The sequence below is a fragment of the Coregonus lavaretus genome (assembly GCF_964263955.1).
Source record: "Coregonus lavaretus genome assembly, contig: HAP1_SCAFFOLD_2215, whole genome shotgun sequence".
Lineage (NCBI taxonomy): Eukaryota > Metazoa > Chordata > Actinopteri > Salmoniformes > Salmonidae > Coregonus > Coregonus lavaretus.
Genome location: NW_028161118.1, coordinates 18480 through 43975, shown reverse-complemented (window position 1 = coordinate 43975; position 25496 = coordinate 18480). Strand labels below are relative to the sequence as shown.

At 41.1% G+C, this 25496-nt stretch overlaps 1 protein-coding gene across 1 annotated transcript; it reads left to right on the top strand.

Annotated features, from left to right (window-relative positions):
- Positions 1-14197: 14197 nt before the first annotated feature.
- On the top strand, positions 14198-24125 carry LOC311121084 (T-lymphocyte activation antigen CD80-like). The gene is made up of 8 exons (XM_084195613.1): positions 14198-14313; positions 16643-16674; positions 17158-17204; positions 18118-18429; positions 18793-19071; positions 19421-19558; positions 21974-22001; positions 22208-24125. Exons 1-8 carry the CDS (start codon positions 14305-14307, stop codon positions 22242-22244), a joined length of 882 nt encoding a protein of 293 aa, XP_084051739.1. The 5' UTR covers positions 14198-14304; the 3' UTR covers positions 22245-24125.
- Positions 24126-25496: the final 1371 nt, after the last annotated feature.

Genomic DNA, 25496 nt, shown 5'->3' with positions numbered 1-25496 from the left:
TTTTAATTCCTTCTGGTGTACACCCCTCCCTGTATTTCTTTATCCCGGATTATCTGTTGAACATTACTGTTCTATAATCTACTACAGGTTCTCTGAATACAGGGTAGTTTCTTTTGGTAATGGCCTATTACCATGAATCTTTACGGACCCACCCTGAGCAATCCCAGACTGCCCCAATTAATGAATAAAGACTACTGACCTTATCCTTGCAGCCGAGATTCAATGTAAGTTTGGATTCCGTCACCGTCTCTGTCATTAATCAGGTGTCCTCTGGCCTGTCTTAACCCTTAATGTCAAAGGGCAGGACTTTCTATTTACGAATGTATCATTCGCCCGTCGACGGTTTTCAGAGTTACCTGGAATGACAGAGGCAGGTATTGGATTCCGAGCTCGAAGGACCAAGCTGTTATGGGAATTATTTAACAAACTATTTCAGTGTCTCTGTGCGTCTCCCGAAATGAAAGAACGGACAGAGTCCCAGTCTGCATAGTCAGAGATTTATTCATTGAGAATTCTGCCATCACAATTTCAGAGTCCATCTTTTATACTCATACAAAAATCTCTCCCCTCTTTAGGCGGGCTGTAGTTTTCCACTTTAAAACTGCTCTCCTGACCATCAGTTCACACATACTTTAGTCATTTAGCAGACGCTCTTATCCAGAGCGACTTACAGTTAGTGAGTGCATACATGTTTTTTTATTTTATTTTTTCATACTGGAATCGAACCCACAACCCTGGCGTTGCAAATGCCATGCTCTACCACCCTCCCTTACCCTGGACGACGCTAGGCCAATTGTGCGCCGCCCAACGGGTCTCCCGGTCGCGGCCGGCTACGACAGAGCCTGGATTCGAACCAGGATCTCTAGTAGCACAGCGATGCAGTGCCTTAGACCACTGCGCCACTCGGGAGACATACACACACATGCATTCCTTAGTTATCGCCGTCCTCACAATATCCTGCATACTCCTAACAGTTTCTTTCCTCCATAAATTGGGAGGCCCCTTTATCTTGGTTTCTCAGTTGTCTGTAGACAGTTCTCCTTGTCCTTTGTTGTCTGGTCTAACTCTTACTCACATTGCTAAATAGTAGCTCAATGTCATAGTCTCTTACTGGTCCTACACTCACACATTCTAACACATTTCACACAGTTTCAGGGTGTAATAATTAGTCATTAATAATTAATCTATCAATAGCGCTGATATCGTCTGACATACAGTGGGGGAAAAAAGTATTTAGTCAGCCACCAATTGTGCAGGTTCTCCCACTTAAAAAGATGAGAGAGGCCTGTAATTTTCATCATAGGTACACGTCAACTATGACAGACAAAATGAGGAAGAAAAATCAAGAAAATCTCATTGTAGGATTTTTAATGAATTTATTTGCAAATGATGGTGGAAAATAAGTATTTGGTCAATAACAAACGTTTCTCAATACTTTGTTATATACCCTTTGTTGGCAATGACACAGGTCAAACATTTTCTGTAGGTCTTCACAAGGTTTTCACACACTGTTGCTGGTATTTTGGCCCATTCTCCATGCAGATCTCCTCTAGAGCAGTGATGTTTTGGGGCTGTCGCTGGGCAATACGGACTTTCAACTCCCTCCAAAGATTTTCTATGGGGTTGAGATCTGGAGACTGGCTAGGCCACTCCAGGACCTTGAAATGCTTCTTACGAAGCCACTCCTTCATTGCCCGGGCGGTGTGTTTGGGATCATTGTCATGCTGAAAGACGCAGCCACTTTTCATCTTCAATGCCCTTGCTGATGGAAGGAGGTTTTCACTCAAAATCTCACGATACATGGCCCCATTCATTCTTTCCTTTACACGGATCAGTCGTCCTGGTCCCTTTGCAGAAAAACTGCCCCAAAGCATGATGTTTCCACCCCCATGCTTCACAGTAGGTATGGTGTTCTTTGGATGCAACTCAGCATTCTTTGTCCTCCAAACACGACGAGTTGAGTTTTTACCAAAAAGTTATATTTGGGTTTCATCTGACCATATGACATTCTCCCAATCCTCTTCTGGATCATCCAAATGCACTCTAGCAAACTTCAGACGGGCCTGGACATGTACTGGCTTAAGCAGGGGGACACGTCTGGCACTGCAGGATTTGAGTCCCTGGCGGCGTAGTGTGTTACTGATGGTAGGCTTTGTTACTTTGGTCCCAGCTCTCTGCAGGTCATTCACTAGGTCCCCCCGTGTGGTTCTGGGATTTTTGCTCACCGTTCTTGTGATCATTTTGACCCCACGGGGTGAGATCTTGCGTGGAGCCCCAGATCGAGGGAGATTATCAGTGGTCTTGTATGTCTTCCATTTCCTAATAATTGCTCCCACAGTTGATTTCTTCAAACCAAGCTGCTTACCTATTGCATATTCCGTCTTCCCAGCCTGGTGCAGGTCAACAATTTTGTTTCTGGTGTCCTTTGACAGCTCTTTGGTCTTGGCCATAGTGGAGTTTGGAGTGTGACTGTTTGAGGTTGTGGACAGGTGTCTTTTATACTGATAACAAGTTCAAACAGGTGCCATTAATACAGGTAACGAGTGGAGGACAGAGGAGCCTCTTAAAGAAGAAGTTACAGGTCTGTGAGAGCCAAAAATCTTGCTTGTTTGTAGGTGACCAAATACTTATTTTCCACCATAATTTGCAAATAAATTCATTAAAAATCCTACAATGTGATTTTCTGGAATTTCTTTTCTCAATTTGTCTGTCATAGTTGACGTGTACCTATGATGAAAATTACAGGCCTCTCTCATCTTCTTAAGTGGGAGAACTTGTACAATTGGTGGCTGACTAAATACTTTTTTTACCCACTGTAAAAAGAAAGAGGACAGTTGGATGAAAAAACTTTAAATAAAGGTTAATATCCAGGCATGTCACATGGGCCACATACTCCAAACGGGAAAACGTTTTGCAACAAAAATTGGACAAATCCATGTAGGTCCCTCCCCGTTTGGTTCTGTTTGCTCTGTTTGCTTCCATTTGGTTCCTAGAGTAAACGGTTTTGTTACAGAACCCGCGTAATGAATGTACCCCAGGAAAATAGGTCTCTGCAGTTTAGTCGGCCATGTCAATACATACACTCTTTATACAAACAACACATTCAACAGACATTACTGTTCGCATTAACTTCAAAGTAATGTTAACAAATGAATGGTTACAGGTAGACTGGGAGGAATGGGAGTTGATGGTATGCAGTTAATAATAATATGCCATTTAGCAGACGCTTTTATCCAAAGCAATTTACAGTCATGCGTGCATAAATGTTTTTTGTGTATGGGTTGTCCCGGAGATCGAACCCACTACCTTGGCATTACAAGCGCTGTGCTCTACCAGCTGAGCATTCCATTTCTATTAGGTCTACTCTCTTGGGTTGTAGTGTGATATCACCCTTGTTATCAGACATTATAAATCAAACATAGCTGTGGACACGCTTCAGGCTTCAGAGCAATTCCTCATTCTACTGTATCATGGAAAGCATAGAAGATGGCAATCATCATTTTGTACACACACACACACACACACACACACACACACACACACATACACTTTGGAAAACATATGGACAAAAGCAGTAATTAAATACATGACATTTCAATTATAATCTAGGATTGTTTTATCAATACCAGATTAGAAAAGCCTTTACCTCAACCTTGTATGTAGGATACAGTAAGTGCTCTTTTTCATGATAACCTTACAGTGCCATGGGAAAAGAACAACTAATCCAGAAGTTTTCTTTACAGCAAGACAACGTCTATTATGTATGCTGAATGGCATGCACTTTACCTTAACAAGGAAAATCTGTTTCAGAAACCTCAATCAACATGGCTGGAACAAGATGTTCTCATCAGTAGTGGAAACACTTTACAGTTAGAGTAGCACATTTTAATTACTTCAAAATCATCAATACAACCACTGAAGTAAGTTTATACAACATATTAATGCATATTACACTCCAAAGGCCATTGCAGCATATTAAAACCAGCATACTGGAGACGCCCAATTCACCCACAAGGTGAGGGGGTTCTGAGCAATTTATGGACTCCAGCAAACACTCACCAATAATATTGGCTGTTATGAGCCTACCCAATCATGCCTGCTTTATTTCTCTGGTATTTTAGAATCTATGCCAAGGCGCATTGAAGCTGTTCTGGCGGCTCGGGGTGGCCCAACGCCCTATTAAGACACTTTATGTTGGCGTTTCCTTTATTGTGGCAGTTACCTGGGGTAACGCACACACACCCCTATGCTCCTTTGCGACCCCTCGTTCAAAGTCACTGAGATCTCTTCTTCTAGCCATGGTAGCCAAAATAATGGGCAACTGAGCATTTTTATACTTATGAGACAAAGAAAAGTTATGTTAGAAAACACTTTACTTATTAATTACTTAATATTACTCTGACATAAAATTGATTTGTCATCCAAGGGGATATAATGATGAACACCTGTTCTATAAAGATACTGTACGTTCTCCACAAATGTTGCTATGCAACAGACACAACAGTATCCAAGACAAAACAACCCTGCTAATCTTCACTTCATCATCATTTCAACTTCATTGACACATAACACCTATTCCACCGGGAAATGTATACTGAACAAAAATATAATCGCAACTTGCAACAATTTCAACAAATTTACTGAGTTACAGTTCATATAAGGAAATCATTCATTCATTAGGCCCTAATCTATAGATTTCACCTGACTGGGAATACAGATATGCATCTGTCGGTCACAGACCCCTTTTTTTTTAAAGTGCGGGTTGGATCAGAATGCCAGTCAGTATCTGGTGTGACCACCATTTGCCTCATGCAGCGGGACACATCTCCTTTGCGTAGAGTTGATCAGGCTATTGATTGTGGCCTGTGGAATGTTATCCCATTCCTCTTCAATGGCTGTGCAAAGTTGCTGGATATTGGCAGGAACTGGAACACACTGTCGTATACTTACTTACTTACTTACTTACTTTATTGTCCCCATGGGGAAATTTTGTTTCAGTGTCATGTACACATTTAAAGTGGCGTTAAATACAAAACAAGATTGACAATACAACTTTCAATAACAGTCACGCACCAATAAAAGTAAGAAATAAGAAATAAAACATTTAAAACATTTAAAACAAAGACTAGCCTGCTGGCCTTACGGGGTCAATGGGAACATTTGCCCGAGCTATTTAAGAGGGATATCACACCTGGCACAAATGATTGTCTCGTTCTATTTTTCCTGCTGAGGGGTGCCCTATACCTACGCCCAGAGGGGAGTAATTCAAAGTCCAGGTACAGGGGGTGACTTGGGTCTAAAATGATTTTGTGAGCCTTACGGAGGGCCCTGACCTTAAAGATCTCATCCAGGCCTGTCTGTTTGACTCCAAGTACCTTACTTGCTGTGGTAATAATCCTTCTCAGCATGTTTCTCTGACTGACAGTGGCATTGCCAAACCTACATACATACATCGATCCAGAGCATCCCAAACATGCTCAATGGGTGACATGTCTGGTGAGTATGCAGGCCATGGAAGATGCCTGCCCATACTATAACCCCACCACCACCACCATGTGACTCTGTTCACAACGCTGACATCAGCAAACCGAAAGCCTACACAACACCATACACGTGGTCTGCGGTTGTGAGGCCAGTTGGACATACTGCCAAATTCTCTAAAACGACGTTGGAGGTGGCTTATGGTAGAGAAATTAACATACAATTCTCTGGCAACATCTCTGGTGGAAATTCCTGCGGTCAGCATTCCAATTGCACGCTCCCTCAACTTGAGACATTTGTGGCATTGTGTGACAAAACTGCACATTTTAGAGTGGCCTTTTATTGTCCCCAGCACAAGGTGCACCTGTGTAATGACCATGCTGTTTAATGAGCTTCTTGATATGCCACACCTATCAGGTGGATAGATTATCTTGGCAAAGGAGAAATGCTCACTAACAGGGAAGTAAACAAATTTGTGGACATTTTAGCAAAATAATTGTTTGTGCGTATGGAAGATTTCTGGGATCTTGAATTTCAGCTCATGAAACATGGGACCAACACTTTACATGTTGCGTTTATATTTTTGTTCAGTTTAGAATATAATACTCAATAAATTATCTCAGAAAGATCCACAATATACAATGCCTTGATTATAGCAGGACAGAATGAATCCCAAGGCATAGCATGTATGCTAAAACATGGCATCTCTGGTGCTACTTGGAAATTCTGAGATATGGTGATACTACTTTGAAAGTAAAGGTGGTGGATGATCTAACAATGAAATATGCTATATGCTAGTTCAGAATATAACATGATGTATAGGTTATGCTTTCTTTTCCACAACACCCAATTAGCAAAACATTGCTGGTTAAGGAAGCAGCAGGTTGCCCTGGAGACAAACTGAGCAGTTTCCGCTAGATGGGCCAGCTGGATTCACCTGGTCAGTCTGTCATGGAAAGAACATGTTTTATTGTTTTGTACACTCAGTGTATATAAGCTATGAATTTGGAGCTACGCTGGTACGGTAGCCTGGCTACCCATCCACACCACTCCGGCCAAACTGATGTTTGTTCTCCATGACGTGTCTGGATTTGCCTCCCTCCCCGACGATTTATAGAATGAAAACACATTCTGACTGTTCTGATTGGTCCCAGAAACCAATGGGTTGGTGCAGAGCCAGCCTACATGATGACGTTAGTAACTTTGATACTCTGATTGGTTCGATTTATTTGAGACGATCCAATCGCTAAAAAATGTTTACAACAGCCCTCATTTTGAAGTCACACAAACCACTTCTAGGATGGCAGTTTCAGATTGAATGTATGTAGCGATCGATTGAGCAGCGGAATTAAATTCAGGGTGAGTCATCAGGCAAGCCCATTTGTACTTAATATGGTTTATTTAAAGATCCCGAGAATCTTTAATATGATGGTGTTTAATGTCTGTTTTTTATGTGGTGAAGCCAAAGACAAATTTCCACATTGCGTGGACAATAAAGTTTTTCTAATTCTAAAACAGGTCAAGTGAGTTCTAAACCACTCCATTACTACACATTACATAAGCATGGGCATTGTCAAATATGTTTGTTTTTTCCAGTTAAATAAAATTGTCTACACGGAATTTGCAGAGGCTATATCAAGTCCAATTTCAGAAAGTTCAACAGCAATAAGTACAATCACCATCTCCAGTCACTGACACGGGAACAAGTCACTGCTTGCAAGTCAATGCTATAGAATTACCATGGAATAAAGTGCATGGATGCATGGATTGTGTGAGCAGTGCTAACACAAGTAAATATAGGCCTACTAACATGTTATCTGATGTGTGCCGGCCGGCATGATGTAACTGAGACATTCATGTATGGGAGCATGTAGGCCAAGAGGATGCTTTGGTGTTTCCTAGTTTCCTAGGGCACGGCTTAGCCCCGTGACAGCCTCAAATGGCAGGATTCTGACTCGGAATGTTCACCCAGCAGGGCCCATGAAGAACAAAGGAGAACAGGCCTTGATTGTGTGAAATTATAGACCAGAGAAAAATCACATGGGTGGCATCATGATGGTTATTGGAGAAGACAGAGCAAATGGAATTTGTCATGGGGTGCATGGCTTTTTCATCGTTTTGCTTGGGTTTCAATTCTCTCTCTGGAATGTATAACGTAGCAGTGTAATTTATAGTAGTGCAACATATCCCATCAGGTTCACAGTTTTCGGAATTATTGAATCAGTCTCTATGGAGGAAGAACACATCAAGGTTAAATGACAGACTGCAGTAACAGTAAGTCCTTAGAGAGGTTCAGCACAGCCCAGTGTAGTGTGAATGGTCCTGCTCATGGAACATTTCACTAAATGTTTATTGAATATCAAATCACTTTCATAAACTGTCATGTCAGGACTAAGGTATTTATTATTGTTAAAAAAATGTAAATGATGTTTTAAAGCAGGAACTAGGAAGAAAGTATAGTCTGCCTTCTGCAGAGAAAGCTCGCATACAGTGCATTCGGAAAGTATTCAGACCCCTTGACTTTTTCCACATTTTGTTACGTTACAACCTTATTTCTAAAATTGATTAAATAGTTTTTTTCCCTCATCGATCTACACACAATTCCCCATAATGACAAAGCAAAAACTCGTTTTTAGAAATTTTAGCAAATGTATTAAAAATGTAAAACACATATATTACATTTACATAAGTATTCAGACCCTTTACTCAGTACTTTGTTCAAGCAGCGATTACAGCCTCAAATCTTCTAGGGTATGTTGCTACAAGCTTGGCACACCTGTATTTGGGGAGTTTCTCCCATTCTTCTCTGCAGATTCTCAAGCTCTGTCAGGTTGGATTGGGAGCGTCGCTGCCCAGCTATTTTCAGGTCTCTAAAGAGATGTTAGATCGGATTAAAGTCCGGGCTCTCGCTGGGCCACTCAAAGACATTCAGAGACTTGTCCCGAAGCCACTCCTGCATTGTCTTGGCTGTGTGCTTAGGGTCATTGTCCTGTTGGAAGGTGAACCTTCACCCCAGTCTGAGGTCCTGCGCGTTCTGAAGCAGGTTTTCATCAAGGATCTCTCTGTATTTTGCTCTGTTAATCTTTCCCTCGATCCTGACTAGTCTCCCATTCCCGGTCGCTGAAAAAAACATCCCCACAGCATGATGCTGCCACCATGCTTCAACGTAGGGATGGTGCCAGGTTTCCTCCAAACGTGACACTTGGCATTCAGGCCAAAGAGTTCAATCTTGGTTTCATCAAAGAGTCCTTTACCTCCCTGACCAAGGCCCTTCTCCCCTGATTGCTCAGTTTGGCTGGGCGGCCAGCACTAGGAAGAGTCTTGGTGGTTCCAAACTTCTTCCATTTACGAATGATGGAGGCCACTGTGTTCTTGGGGACCTTCAATGCTGCAGAATTTATTTGGCTACCGTTCCCCAGTTCTGTGCCTCGACACAATCCGAGCTCTACGGACAATTCCTTCGACCTCATGGCTTGGGTTTTGCTCGGACATGCACTGTCAACTGTGGGACCTTAAATAAACAGGTGTGTGCCTTTCCAAATCATGTCCAATCAATTGAATTTACCACAGGTGTACTCCAATCAAGTTGTAGAAACATCTCAAGGATGATCAATGGAAAAAGGAGGCACCTGAGCTCAATTTCGGGTCTCATAGCAAAGAGTCTGAATACTTATGTAAATAAGGTATTTCTGACGATTTTTTATAAATTAGCAACCATTTCTAAAAACCTGTTTTCGCTTTGTCATTATGGGGTATTGTGTGTAGATTGAGGATTTTAAAAAATTTAAACCATTTTAGAATAAGGCTGTAACGTAACAAAATGTGGAAAAAGTCAAAGGGTCTGAATACTTTCCGAATAAACTGTAACAGTATGTTCAAAGAGAGAGCAGCAGTAGAGCCGTTTCTCCTTTAAAAAAAATGTAGAGAGTTGAGGGAATCCCATAAAAGAAAATTGATTGACACCCTTTGCCAGAAACCCCTCCTTTTATTGTAAACAGCTTGTTTTTCTTTTGAAGTTATTCTTCTGGTTATTTTATCCTCCCACACACCTCGGCCACAGTGTAAGAGCTCCTCCTCACTTCCTTTAACGTGTGTGTGTGTGTGTGTGTGTGTGTGTGTGTGTGTGTGTGTGTGTGTGTGTGTGTGTGTGTGTGTGTGTGTGTGTGTGGATGTGTGTGTGTGTGTGTGTGTGGATGTGTGTGTGTGTGTGTGTGTGTGTGTGTGTGTGTGTGTGTGTGTGTGTGTGTGTGGATGTGTGTGTGTGTGTGTGTGTGTGTGTGTGTGTGGATGTGTGTGTGTGTGTGTGTGTATCTGTGTGTGTGTGTGTGTGTGTGTGTGTGTGTGTGTGTGGATGTGTGTGTGTGTGTGTGTGTGTGTGTATCTGTGTGTGTGTGTGTGTGTGAGTGTGTCGAGGCAGTAGGTGGGATGAGTTAGTGGGGGGTTTCTGCAATCCAGGCCTGCTGCACTATATTTGTACTAAGTTTGTACTGAGGTTTCCCACACCTCTGTTTGTGAGGAGAGGATGAGGTCCCACCCTACACAATTCTTTAGTAGTTAGTTAGTTGGTTTGGGGGTATGAAAACTTGGGTATATGTGCTTACAGCAGAGACTGCAGTTGGTAGCCACCTGGCTGGGGTATGGCTGTATGCAGCACCCTGACATTGTGTCTTTGGAATGTTTTATCGCTGGAGCAACACTGACAAACTACATGACTCAAATTCTACCAAGCAGAAAAGTATTTCCACCTAAGTAAGCCACACTTCTTCAGCACACAGAGTGAATTACTCACTTTTTACATTTACATTTTCGTCATTTAGCAGACGCTCTTATCCAGAGCGACTTACAAATTGGTGCATTCACCTTATGATAGCCAGTGGGACAACCACTTCACTGATTATTCCAGATAAGGGTGGGTACAGTATATTAGGTAGGTCACACGCCACATCGATACAAAGTGATTTTCGTAGCAGGTTAGGAGAGCATTTTCGCTAACCCTAACCCTTTTCCTAACCTTAACCTCAGTCTCCTAACCTGCTACATTAATTATCCTAACCTGCTGCATAAATTCTCCTAACCTGCTATGAAAAGTCACTTCGGTATCGAAGTGGAGTGAAAAGAGTGTTTCCCTATATTAGTAGGATATGTTTAGGCCAAGCCTGTATTTCTCTTTGACATCAGGACAGGAAACCAGGAAACACCAGGACATTCCCAGGGGCATGCATCAGTCCTTGCAACACCACTGGTCCAAACAACATTCTCCATTCTGATTCGCCATTCATCAGGGACACCATTGATACAGTGTTCCATTTCTCACTATTGTTGTCGTGTTCTCGATAACCATTGCATTTCGTGTTCTGAGTACTGTAGAGTTTAGGTGACATATACTTATAAGGAAGTGAGAGTCTCAAATGTCTGTGACATTAACTCAGCACACAAACCAATAATGTGTATAAACCCTAGGTGACCGACGGGGTGCTGTATTGAAGCCACCATTCAGCCATCTTGCTATAGAAATGCATTTATTAATGTCTACATTTGTTTTTGACATTTATTCGGTTACAGACACTTTAATGCATACTTTTAAATTATATGTGAGCTAAACATAAAAAGTATATATTTTTTATTACTAATGTTACTGTCCAACAAAACATACTTAAATACATGTTTGTTTGTCCTTGAAACATTTAATTGAAATACTGTAGAATTCCATGCATTCCTATGGAGGACTGTTTCTACTAGGAAGGGCCAATATGGACGACCGGTGGCTTCAAAGCCTCTCAATGGCCAATACATAGATAGCGTCAGCAATCCAGGGTTTATATACACCACTGTTCAAAAGTTTGGGGTCACTTAGAAATGTCCTTGTTTTCGAAAGAAAAGCTATTTTTTTGTCCATTCAAATAACATCAAATTGATCAGAAATACAGTGTAGACATTGTTAATGTTGTAAATGGCTATTGTAGCTGGAAATGGCTGAGTTTTAATGGAATATCAACATAGGTGTACAGAGGCCCATTATCAGCAAACATCAGTCCTGTGTTCCAATGGCACGTTGTGTTTGCTAATCCAAGTTTACCATTTTAAAAGGCTAATTGATCATTAGAAAACCCTTTTGCAATTACAGTTGAAGTCGGAAGTTTACACACACCTTAGCCAAATACATTTAAACTCAGTTTTTCACAATTCCTAACATTTAATCCTAGTTTAAATTCCCTGTCTTAGGTCAGTTAGGATCACCACTTTATTTTAAGAATGTGAAATGTCAGAATAATAGTAGAGAGAAGGATTTTTTTCAGCTTTTATTTCTTTCATCACATTCCCAGTGGGTCAGACTTTTACATACAATCAATTAGTATTTGGTAGCATTGCCTTTAAATAGTTTAAGTTGGGTCAAACATTTCGGGTAGCCTTCCACAAGCCTCCCACAATAAATTGGATTAATTTTGGCCCATTCCTCCTGACAGAGCTGGTGTAACTGAATCAGGTTTGTAGGCCTCCTTGCTTGCACACACTTTCAGTTCTGCCCACACATTTTCTATAGGATTGAGGTCAGGGCTTTGTGATGGCCACTCCAATACCTTGACATTGTTGTCCTTAAACCATTTTGCCACAACTTTGGAAGTATGCTTGGGGTCATTGTCCATTTGGAAGATCCATTTGCGACCAAGCTTTAACTTCCTGACTGATGTCATGAGATGTTGCTTCAATATATCCACAAAATGTTCCTTCCTCATGATGCCATCTATTTTGTGAAGTGCACCAGTCCCTCCTGCAGCAAAGCACCCCCACAGCATGATGCTGCCACTGTCGTAGAAATATTTGACTCAAAAAGTAGTCAACTTAAAAATATTTCTCAAGAGACTGGAACTTGTGAATTTAGACTTTTATTATTTGCATAACAAAGCCGAGCTTGCTCCATGGAGCAACAACTGTCTCTCTTTGGCTTAGAGCTCCCTTTTATACACACAAATGCATAATCATGTTACATAGCATATACAGTCCCTCCCCTTAGGGCAAATGATTAACTTATTTTAGTGCCACTCTACCCTTATCTTTCAACGTCCAAATGTCACATGTGGTTTACTCCAAAAGGTCATGGGCGCTTTTCCACAGGAAGCCTCTTCCCTAACCTCATTATATTGGTAGCAGACCCTTTCCCTAATCTCATTATATGGTTGCAGACCCTTTCTTTACAAATAATACACGTACATACATTAAGGCATTTATCATTTACCATCCTCCCTGGCCCTTGAGGTTATGTGCATGTGGCCATGTGTCAGGTCATAGGGTCATAAGCAAAACAAATGATAACACTAGGTCCATTGTTACTCCAATCTCCACACAGCCATCACATGTCATTGACATACCCAGACCAGCTGCAGGGAGTTTATGAAAAACACATAAATGTCTCTGCTCTGTATTAACCCTTCAACTGGTTCTCAATCCATAAACATTTTAAGGCATATAGGTGTTTAATTCTACAACATATGTACTTGAAAATCATCCATACCACCCCTGTGCTTCACGGTTGGGATGGTGTTCTTCGGCTTGCAAGCCACCCCCTTTTTCCTCCAAACATAACGATGGTCATTATGGCCAAACAGTTCCATTTTTGTTTAATCAGACCAGAGGACATTTCTCCAAAAAGTACGATCTTGGTCCCCATGTGCAGTTGCAAACCGTAGTCTGGCTTCTTTATGGCGGTTTTGGAGCAGTGGCCTCTTCCTTGCTGAGTGGCCTTTCAGGTTATGTCGATATAGGACTCGTTTTACTGTGGATATAGATACTTTTGTACCTGTTTCCTCCAGCATCTTCACAAGGTCCTTTGCTGTTGTTCTGGGATTGATTTGCACTTATCGCACCAAAGTACATTCATCTCTAGGAGACAGAACATGTCTCCTTCCTGAGCGGTATGATGGCTGCGTGGTCCCATGGTGTTTATACTTGCGTACTATTGTTTGTACAGATGAACATGGTACCTTCAGGCGTTTGGAAATTGCTCCGAAGGATGGACCAGTCAGGTCTTGGCTGATTTATTATGATTTTCCCATGATGTCAAGCAAAGAGGCATTGAGTTTGAAGGTAGGCCTTGAAATACATCCACAGGTACACCTCCAATTGACTCAAATGATGTCAATTAGCCTATCAGAAGCTTCTAAAGCCATGACATCATTTTCTGGAATTTTCCAAGCTGTTTAAAGGGGCAGTCAACTTAGTGTACGTAAACTTCTGACCCACTGGAATTGTGATACAGTGAATTACAAGTGAAATAATCTGTCTGTAAACAATTCTTGGAAAAATTACTAGTGTCATGAACAAAGTAGATGTCCTAACAGACTTGCCAAAACTATAGTTTGTTAACAAGAAATGTGTGAAGTGGTTGAAAATCGAGTTTTAATGACTCCAACCTAAGTATATGTAAATTTCCGACTTCAACTGTAGATATTCCATTAAAAACAGCAGTTTCCAGCTACAATAGCCATTTACAACATTAACAATGTCTACGCTGTATTTCTGATCAATTTGATGTTATTTTAATGGACAACAAAATCACTTTTCTCTCAAAAAATGAAATTTCTAAGTAACCCCAAACTTTTGAACGGTAGTGTACATCCCTGTGGTGAGGAACCAAATGCTGATAAGATAAGCTACTATGGCAACGTGAGTAATGTTTATAAACTACAAAAGCGAAAGGACTTCCCCTGACTAAAGCCTCACCCTCAGAATGCTTAGGTATGAGGAACTGCCTGTGGCTGCTGAGAACACTTCACAAACCAACCTCTCTGACTTCACACTCGATTACGGCTGTTAAGAAAAGCAAACATGGACGTGGTAAGAATGCCTTTATTTCACCTTTATAGGATTTATAACTGTTACAAATATGTACAGCTCTTCCAGACTGGCTTGTATTGGATGTACCAGTGTTGTTGTAGCTTTACTTAGAGAATACAGCACTGGTTAAGGTGAAGCGGTTTAATTAAATAATGCAATAGAATGGTATTCAGTTTGTTTTACTCACTGAGACAGACAACTGTAAGTATATTTACATTTAAGTCAGTTTACAGTTAGTGAGTTGGTAGAGCAAGTGCCATGCTCTACCAACTGAGCTACACGGTGCCTATATATCATATCATTGAATGAATGGAGGCTGTTGGTGTTTCAGATTTTCAACCTAAGCAATAGCTGTAGAGATTTGATTTCTACTCTTGGGTTGACAGTAGTATCTGGAGAGATGTAGATAACAGATAAAGGAGCCACAGAAACTGACTGTTCATTGGCTGCTTTTACACAGGCGGCCCAATTCTGATATTTTGCCCAAGTATTGGCAAAAGATCTGATCTGATTGGTCAAAAGACCAATTATTGTCAAAACTGGGCTGCCTGTGTAAACACATCCATAGTGTCATATTATATATCTGAAATAAAAGTTTATAATCATCTCTGTCTAAGTGGTTGAAATAAAAAAAAATCTTAAAATTAAATATTGTTGCATGGACAGTGCATTATGTATTTGTATCAATTGCTTATTTGCAAACATTGTCAATCACATGGATAAGTGAAATATTTACACACAGTGTATTTCACCTAGGGTTTCACCTAGATATGGTCAGATTACTCTGAAGTTCTAATCTCTTGTGTTTTGATAAAACAACAACTTTTGATATATAAGTCCATTGATTTCAGTTTCTGTTGACTGCGATGTAAGTGACACACTGAACATGAAGTTGAACTTCTCACTTCACAGGTTTCTAGTACCACCCCTTTCTGACTCACTTGCTGCAACATAAATCAGGCTGTGTCAGAATGACTGTGGGTGTGAGACTACTGTCTGCAACCTGCTCAGTGGACCATGAATGTAAACACGTGCATGCCTATGTTATGCGCACACATGTTTATGTTTGAGTGTTTTCATGTGTGTTATTTAAGCAATAAGGCCGGAGGGGGTGTGGTATATGGCCAATACACCACGGCTAAGGGCTGTTCTTAAGCACGATGCAATGCGGAGTGCCTGGAAACAGCCCTTAGCTGTGGTATATTGGCAATATACCACAAACCTCTGAGGTGCCTTACTGCTGTTATAAACTGGTTACAAATGTAATTAGAGCAGTAAAAATAAATGTTTTGTCATACCCATGATATTCCACAGCTTTCAGCCAATCAGCATTCAGGGCTCGAACCTCCTAGCAATATATTTAGTTTACTGCACTTGCACTGTACACAGTTGTACTGTTGATGATACATTAACATGTGGTAATGAAACTTCTCCTACAAGCTGATACCATAACAATGGGGCTCTATACTTCTGGGGAGATCCCCTTGGCTTATTTTTAGAAACTTATCTGACAACTGAAGCTAGTTCCCTCTGTCTGCCCCCCGCACATATCCGTCCTCTGGCCTGTCATATTCCATCGATGCAATAGTTGTATGTCTTTATTCTCAAGTAGTTAACGCATAATCAAATCCTCACTTGCAAGAGGATGTGTTAAAGACACACGACTGAGGAATGGAATTGTTGTTTGATTGATTCTCTTCAAATTGACACTAAGTCAGCCAAACCCACAACTCTGAACTTCTATCCTTAACCACCGATCCCTGAGATTAATCATGTACCATAACCACAAATATCTCAAGGCACTGGTACAGCACCACAAACCTGTTCTATTCATTCTATTTCTATGCATATAGCTGAAATCCGGATAGATCACTTTTGAAAAACTGGGCTTTGAGCATAGGCCTACCACACAGTAGCTTTATGTGCTTATAGACTACTGTACTTGTAGCCCAAAGAGAACAAAGAGTTTCCTGAAGCAATTCCCTTGTCCTGGGATTTCCCTTAGGGTTTTCTTGACTGACTATTAGGAAACAGAGTAACCACAGAGACAGAATTTCTCCCAATGCTAATTTATTTCCTTAACTTGGTTATTATGCTAAATATAGAATGAAGATTTTTCGTAACTTTTTTGTTATCTCACCATATTAGCTGAGGATTAATAAGTAAACTCTGCATCATTTATGAACGTGTCCATCATCATATGAAACCTGAGCATTGGTTGTGAGTACTGCTGTTTGAACTAATGTGTGTGTGTGTGTGTGTGTGTGTGTGTGTGTGTGTGTGTGTGTGTGTGTGTGTGTGTGTGTGTGTGTGTGTGTGTTTCCTACAGGACAATGGGATGTGTGCGCGTTGGCTGCTTCGGTAAGTAGCGCTCACTTATCACACTGTATGATCATGATTCATATGGCGGGATTGTGGCTGAGGTATCTCTAAATGCTGGTTATTTGCATAGAACCTATTTGATTTACATACACCTGTATTGCTATCCACTATCTAGAGTCAGGATTCTTCACACCTTGTTTACATTTGTTTGTGAGTGGTGATGGTATCTGATAGAGATTATGTCCCTGTTGGTCTCCAATTAAATATAAATAATGTATGTTTTCTGAGTGCTATAGCTTTCTAGGTACAGTATACATTCCTGAAAGCTGGAGTCTCATACTTAGAGGATTGTGTGCCACTAACTAAAGGACAGTACTATTTCTGGTAATAGGAAATAAGTATCACAAAGATCCTATTGAATTACTAATATGTAATTATATGATAAGAATGCTACTATAATACTGCCAGTGACTTCACCTAACAGTACTCAGCTGATTGTATTGTTGTTATGGTTTCCAACAGGTATGTCCTCTTCTTCCTGGTATCGCTGCCGTTTCTTCAAAGTGAAGGTAAGAGGCGAGCCAAGTGAAATGAATATGACATCATAAAAATATAAATAAACATTACCTGCCATGTCTATATCTTATCAGACCTTTACTGTTTGAATATGTGTGGCTGAGTTTGTGTGTGCCAGCCTGCATGTGTGTCTACATGTACACTGAGTGTACAAAACATTAGGAACACCTGCTCTTTCCATGACATAGACTGACCAGGTGAATCCAGGTGAAAGCTATGATCCCTTATTGATGTCACTTGTTAAATCCACTTCAATCAGTGTAGATGAAGGGGAGGAGACAGGTTAAAGAAGGATTTTAACCCGTGAGATTGAGACATGGATTGTGTATGCGTGCCATTCAGAGGGTGAATGGAGAAGACAAAAGATTTAAGTGCCTTTGAACGGGGCATGATAGTAGGTGCCAGACGCATGTTTTTGTCAAGAACTGCAACCCTGCTGTGTATTCATGCTCAACAGTTTCCTGTGTGTATCAAGAATGGTCCATCACCCAAAGGACATCCAGCCAACCTGACACAACTGTTGGAAGCATTGGAGTCAACATTGGCCAGCATCCCTGTGGAACACTTTCGACACCTTATAGAGTCCATGCTCCGACGAATTGAGGCTATTCTGAGGGCAACTCAATATTAGGAAGGTGTCCTTAATGTTTTGTGCACTCAGTGTATGTATGTATTTGTGTATGTTGGCTCTGTGAGATTTAATTTACATCAAGACTATCTGAACCATGATGTTATCTATTCAGTAGAAGGGAATCTACCAGACAAATGAGAGAAAAGGGCAAACATGTCAGATAGGGAAGTGAAAACTACAGAAGTCACCAAAAAAAGTCTACCCTCACACCCACACAACCCCAACACCTAACTCTCTGGCATATCCCTCCCGCGACCTCTCTCCCTCTTGCTCAGATGTCACCATGGTGATAGGAGAGGTGGGCGGGTCTGTGACCATCCCCTGTACCTCAGACCTCCAGGAGAAGTCTCTGGACTTCATGTATGTACAGAGACCTGGTTCCAATGGAAACAGTTCCCGGTTCATTAACGGCTACCATACGAAGAAGCACATAGAGCTTACGGAGTACACAAACCGTACGCGTGTAGACCACACACAGCGAACAATGAAGCTGTGGAGTATACGGCCATCAGATGAGGGGCTGTACGTGTGCCACATCCAATACCAAACCAAGATTATCCTGGAGAACATACAGCTCAAAGTGACAGGTAACATTACCTCAGTTCAAACTCTCTTTCCATGTTTGTGTTTTATTCATTTTTCTATTTTATTCTCCCACATGTGGAACATGGCTTTCTGGATGAAAGAGAACATTATTTTTGTGCCGTCAGATGTGCGCGTGTAATGGCCCAAACCATAGATACATTCACAAAAAAAAAGAAAAAAAGAAAGCTGTAAAATGGCTATCACTAAGACATATGTCTCTCAGCTCTGAGAGAGCGAGTGTGTTGTTTTGCCCTTTGTGTTTTCAGGAAGTAAAACTAAGATCCTTTCCTCCTCAGTCCTTACCAGCATTTCCTCCTCTCGCTCCACTCTCCTCTCTCTTTATCTCTATCTCTCCTCCTCTACAGCCAACTACAGCATCCCCAATGTAACGGTGGCCTGTGACAATGGCAGTTGCTTGGTGACGTGTTCCTCCGACAGTGGTTACCCTCGTAGGGACGTTGAGTGGAGCCCGAACCCTCCTCTGAACCAGAGCCACTGGAGAGCAGTGAACAGCAGTGGGAGGAGAGACCCGGTCACCACGCTGTTCTCAGTCTTCAGTTCCATATCCGTCAACTGCTCCTCCGGACCCCAGCTGAACCTCAGCTGTGCTGTAGGGGGCGCCCTCTCACAGGAACACACTGTCTGTGAGTGCTGAGACAGTGTGTCTCTGTCACTTTGTCCTTAAAGGAAAACCCCACCCAAGAACTATCTAAAATACAGAAGTAATCCCCGTATGATGCATTTTGCTCATATGATGCTGTGTTTTGCATCGTATGATGCAAAATGCATCATATGGGGATGACTTCTGTATTTTGAAAGTGACATATCTTGAAAACTTGATTGCTGACAAGCAAAACATTTTGGGGCTATGTCAACAATGGACTAATGAAACAAATACCAAAAGATAGTTTTCCTTTAAATTTGTAACTTTACACATTTCTGTCAAGCAATTGAAAATGAAAACCAACATGTTATTCTCTTCATCTAATATAGGCAGGCCTCAGACAGGCTCTCCTGATTACTATGTGATCTCTGCCGTTGTGGCTGGTGCTGTTGCTCTGCTGTGTTTCCTGCTGATTGGGCTGTTTGTATTCAAGGAAAGGAAGGCTCGGACAGCCAGAGTTAATCAAGGTAAGGATTACATCACCTGCAATAGTGGAAACACCCATTATTGTCCCTTGGAAATGGGACCGATAAAAATGAGAAATACCTATTGTACATCATGACATTGCTCTTTTTTATCTGAGAAATGTATTTTGAATGTAAACCAATCAGGGTTTAGGCCTGGGCATAGCAATATTACCGCAACCACGTTAGTTGTTAATGATCTTGTCAAAGCTTTAGACACTAAAATGAAATGTGCTGCTTTGTTTGTGGACCTGTCAAAAGCTTTTGATACTGTTGATCATGCAATTTTATTGAATAAGTTGTCCTCGATAGGCCTGAGCTCTGACGCCTGTTCATGGTTTCATGATTATCTTAGTGACAGAACTCAGGCCATCGTGATTGATGGGATTAAGTCTGAATTTCTTGAAGTACATAAAGATGTTTGACAGGTTGATTTTGGGACCTGTTCTCTTCTCTTTTTATATAAACACCATTGGTCAATCTGTTAAAAATGGTAAACTTCATCTATATGCAGATGATACTATTATGTATGCTATTGCCCCAACTGTTGATCTAGCTGTGTCAAAACTACAGTAAAATTGTATAGCTATGCAGAAATCCCTTGCTGATTTAAAACTTGTGCTTAATACGGGCAAAACAAAATACATGTTGTTTTCAAACTCTCGTAAGAAAGTTTCAGAGGAACTACATGTTCACTTATTTGATGGTTCTCCAACCGAACGTGCTCACGCATATAAATACTTAGGCATTTGGATTTATATGTATTTGAAGTTTAAAAAACATGTAGATGTAAGCTAAGATTTAAAGTCAGCTTTTTCTACAGAAACAGATCGTGCCTTTCTCTATGCAGTAAGAGGCAGATTATTCAGTCAACCTTTTTATCTGTTCTTGATTATGTTGATATTTTTTTTATCAAAGTGCAGCCTGCAGCTACTCTTAAACCTTTGGATGCCATCTATCATAGTGCACTTCGTTTTGTTACAGGCGACAGTTTGGATACTCATCACTGTAACCTGTATCAAAAGGTTGGCTGGACTTCGCTAAAGACCCTAAGATCTACATTACTCCCTTTTTGTTTTACAAGGCCTGACTTCATAAACGTCCGTCTTATCTAACTTTGCTGTTGAAGTATAGGCACCTGAGTTGCCTAACCCGCACACAGGATTGGTTAAATCTTGAGGTTCCTAGGGTCTCCACCGAGCTTTGGTCAATCTGCTTTTAGTGTTATTGCACCGTATTTCCGGACAAAAAAAAGCTAAATACATTTCATCTTGATGTTCTGGTGCCGTTCGGGCAATTACAAGTATTGATTGGGGACCTATTTGTGGCTCTAACCTATTCTGGCTAACCAGAATAGAAAGAGGAGTGGGAGGCCCCGGTGCACAACTGAGCAAGAGGACAAATACATTAGACTGTCTAGTTTGAGAAACCGACGCCTCACAGGTCCTGAACTGGCAGCTTCATTAAATAGTACCCGCAAAACACCAGTCTCAACGTCAACAGTGAAGAGACGACTCCGGGAAGCTGACCTAGGCAGAGTTGCAAAGAAAAATCCATGTCTCAGACTGGCCAATAAAAAGAAAAGATTAAGATGGGCAAAAGAACACTGGACTTTTTCTTTGCAACTCTGCCTAGGTCAGCATCCCGGTGAAGCATTTATTTGGGCTGCAATTTCTGAGGCTGGTAACTCTAATTAAATTATCCTCTGCAGTAGAGGTAACTCTGGGTCTTCCATTCCTGTGGTGGTCCTCATGAGAGCCAGTTTCATCATAGCGCTTGATGGTTTTTGCAACTGCACTTAAAGAAACTTTCAAAGTTCTTGAAATGTTCCGTATTGACTGACCTTCATGTCTTAAAGTAATGATGGACTATCGTTTCTCTTTGCTTATTTGAGCTGTTCTTGCCATAATATGGACTTGGTCTTTTACCAAATAGGGCTATCTCCTGTATACCCCCCTACCTTGTCACAACACAACTGATTGGCTCAAACACATTAAGAAGGAAATAAATTCCACAAATTAACATTTATGAAGGCAAACCTGTTAATTGATATGCATTCCAGGTGACTACCTCATGATGCTGGTTGAGAGAATGCCAAGAGTGTGCAAAGCTGGCAAAGGGTGGCTATTTGTTTAACACTTTTTTGGTTACTACATGATTCCATATGTGTTATTTCATAGTTTGATGTCTTCACTATTATTCTACAATGTAAAAAATAGTAAAAATAAAGAAAAACCCTTGAATGAGTAGGTGTGTCCAAACTTTTGACTGGTACTGTATATATCGTTTAGGTATAATGTGTATATTTATGTTGTATATACAGGTCGCGTTTGTAAAAGAGACCTAGGTCTCAATAAATATAAAGGTTAAAATAAAGGTAAAAAATAAAACATGTATAAATACATCCTGTTTTTACAGATGGGGAGGAAGCAGCAAGGACAGCTGAGTGAGTATCTGTTTCACTGTTTCACTCAAACTCAGAGGATGAATACAAAATCAAAAACTTGACGTTGGTTTAGCTAACCTCTGCAGCTGACCTGGCCAAACAGTTAAACATGTTTGTTTTGTTAAAGTCTGCTTTTTCATTCCTCTCTTTTTTCATTCCTGTTCTTTTTCAATCCTCTCCTCTATTTCTTCCTCTGTGCTTCACAGAAGAGTACAGCTCACCTGTATGAACACACATTCTTAATGGATCTTGGAGTCTGTAATGTTGTACATTTGGAACCCAGAATATGGAAGGTTATTTTATTGATATGTTATCTATAAATCTGAACTGTTCTGCCTTCTGATGGGACAAGGGGAAGGGATCACTGGGTGACCTACACATTGCCTGGACTTGGCGCCATTGGAAACCATGTTAACTTTCCTCTCCACGCCGGAGGACAAGCTGGACTTAAGAGGTGTTTTCATGGTGTTGAGGAAGACTGTGAGTTGTATAAATATTTAACCAGTATGTTCAAATGACTGAGTTCCACAGAAGAACCAATGGAGAACTAGAAATGCAATGACTTTACTCAATGTGTGCACTATTGTAAGGCATGGAGTTATCCAGGGCAATGTTTTAAATCCAACATACGTTTGGATTAGGACTAGTGACCTGCACTGCACTTAAACAGAGTATACACTTATTTATTGTGCACTTATCAGGGGTTGACTGTATTCAACTGACTCATGTGCAATTGTGAACTGTGTAACTGTGAAGCTATCGGTGTATTAACCACAGCTTACCCAGTACAGCCAGAAGAGGGATGGCCATGCCTTCGGGCCAGGTTCCTCTCTATGTTTTTTCCTTGGTTCCTGCCTTCTGGGGAGTTTTTCCTAGCCACTGTGTTTCTGCCTCTGTATTGCTTGCTCTTTTTGCTGATGCAAAAAGGGCTTTATAAAGTAAATGTGAGCTGATGAATGGGGGAAGTGAATGCGTCCGTCAGGAGTGGATCTTATATTCAGTTTTGTCATTTAGCAGATGCTCTTATCCAGAGCAACTTACAGGAGCAATTAGGGTTAAGTGCCTTGCTCAAGGGTACATGGACAGATTTTTCACCTAGTCGGCTCGGGGATTAGAACCAGTGATCTTTCAGTTACTGTCTTAACCACTAAGCTACCTGCCACCAAATATTCCAGTTCCTATACCTGCATCTACCAGTAAGTCCCAAATTACTGCCAGTATGAACTTGTTTTAAGGAACTACATAACATGTGCTGGATGTTCAGTGAAAGACCAAAAGACATATACTGAATGTGAGTAAGAATGTTCTACTGATTGTTTTTGGATAATTGTTTTAGGTGAAGCTTTGGTATGTAGGCTACATATTTCTATGAAATATTAAGTTGTTCTCATGTAAGATAATCTTGAAGGCTACATAACATTTCTATAATTTTTTGATATGAATAAGTTATTTCTGTTAAATTATGTATTTTGACTTTGTACTAGTGCATATTCTATTTTCTCAGCTTCGATATAAAGTGATGGCGCTGTTGACAAAATCATCTGAATTTTCTAAATCGTTTCAAATTTTCTAAGACATTAACATAATTGTTGGATTACCCAAACTCAGTAATGTAATCTGATTACTTTCAGTTACATTTTGATTACTTTCCCCTTAAGAGGCATTAGAACACAGGTGTCAAACTCATTCCACGGAGGGCCAAATGTCTGTGGGTTTTCTCTCCTCCCTTGTACAGTACTTGATTGATGAATTAAGGTCACTAATTAGAAAGGAACTCCCCACACCTGGTTGTCCAGGTCTTAATTGAAAGGAAAAAACCAAAACCTGCAGACACTAGGCCCACCATGGAACCCTTGCATTAGAAGAAGGCAGAAAGGATCCATCAAATGTATTTGGTGTGTCATAATAGTGGTCTCTGACTTGTGGTCAGATTCACTCAGGTGGAACACACTTACACTTGCTCCACTTTTCAATGCTGAATTGAATGTCATTGAGAGAACATCAAGGTATCATAATGTATTTTTTCGCAAACATCCTTTCTGAATTTAAAAGTAACCCAAGAAGTAATCTAGTTTTTCAAAAGTATCTGTAATCTGATTACACAATCTTTTTGCTGGTAATGTAACTGATTGTTCCATGTAATCACTTACTCCCCAACACCACATTTCAATATCAGTTTTCACCAGCAGATGTCAGCCTCACCACAGATTTATGCTCAGCCACCCTACTGACTGAAGAGGCCAATATTATTACAGGTGATTCTGCTATCACCAAGCCACCAGTCTTATACATGCTAAGGAAGTTTTACTGTATCTGTAGATCCACTGTGTTGTTCAATGCCATCTCTTCCACCTTTGTCTCTACTGCAATCAACTTGCCTGACTGCCTCTGAGAGGATTTAAAAGATGAGGGGAAGATGGGTGAGGAGAGGAAGGAGAACAGAACAGAATATATACTGTCTCCATTCAGCAGATACAGTTTCAGTGTGTATTGGGACAAGATTGCAGTCTGATCTGGATACTCTGACACCACTTACCGTTTACACAAACCTACAGACCAGAGCCAACTCACACTTTAGGGAGAAACCACATCTCTTTAACTCTCTCTCTCTCTCTCTCTCTCTCTCTCTCTCTCTCTCTCTCTCTCTCTCTCTCTCTCTCTCTCTCTCTCTCTCTCTCTCTCTCTCACTTCCTTCTCTCTCCTCTCCCTCCCTACTATCTCTCCCCCTCTGTCTATCTCTACCCTACTCCTCCACCTCTCCCTTGAATCATTGTGCCAGTCGGTCCCTCTCCTGTGTTTACATTAAACAGCAGAATCACGCCAGCCTGCTTAGACTTCAGGAATGTAACTCCCTCCCTCCCTCCTTCCTCTCCCTCCCTCCCTCCCTGGTCTAACCCAAACAAAAGTAATAGAGACAGAGTGCCTCCACTCATCCTCCTGGTAAACACACACCATGTTTATCTGAGTTTAACAATAAATACTAGTAAATTAACCAGTTTGGCCTGCTTATGCAGACACACACACATGCAGGAATAGTTAGAGGAGTCATAAGGAAGCCGTTGTAATGATGGTGGATCCCTTGAATAATCCCTACATTTTACACACATCCACAGACCACTGAGCTGGCACAGCTTACTGTCTGTTTTCATTTAGAGAGAAGCAACCTCTGCTCCAGTCTGCTGTGGCCGATACCAAAACAACAGCCTAATAAGATTATTCCACTTCAGAAACATTAGACATGCCTTCGTGACGCTGATATCACGTCATTTCCTGTTGAACGCGGAACGAGGGAGAGCTCGGTTTGTTGTTTTGGAAAGTTTGTTGTTTTGGAAAGTTTTGAAAGTGTATTGAAAAGTTTCTACCTTTTGAGTTTGGATCCCGCGACGCGGTTGGCATCAGTTGCTGGGACCGCTACTATCTGTCCTGTGATCCTGCCGACCAAGGCCTGGTCTGAGGAGCTGTTCGGCATAGCAGCTAGCCTGCCTATCAAGCTAG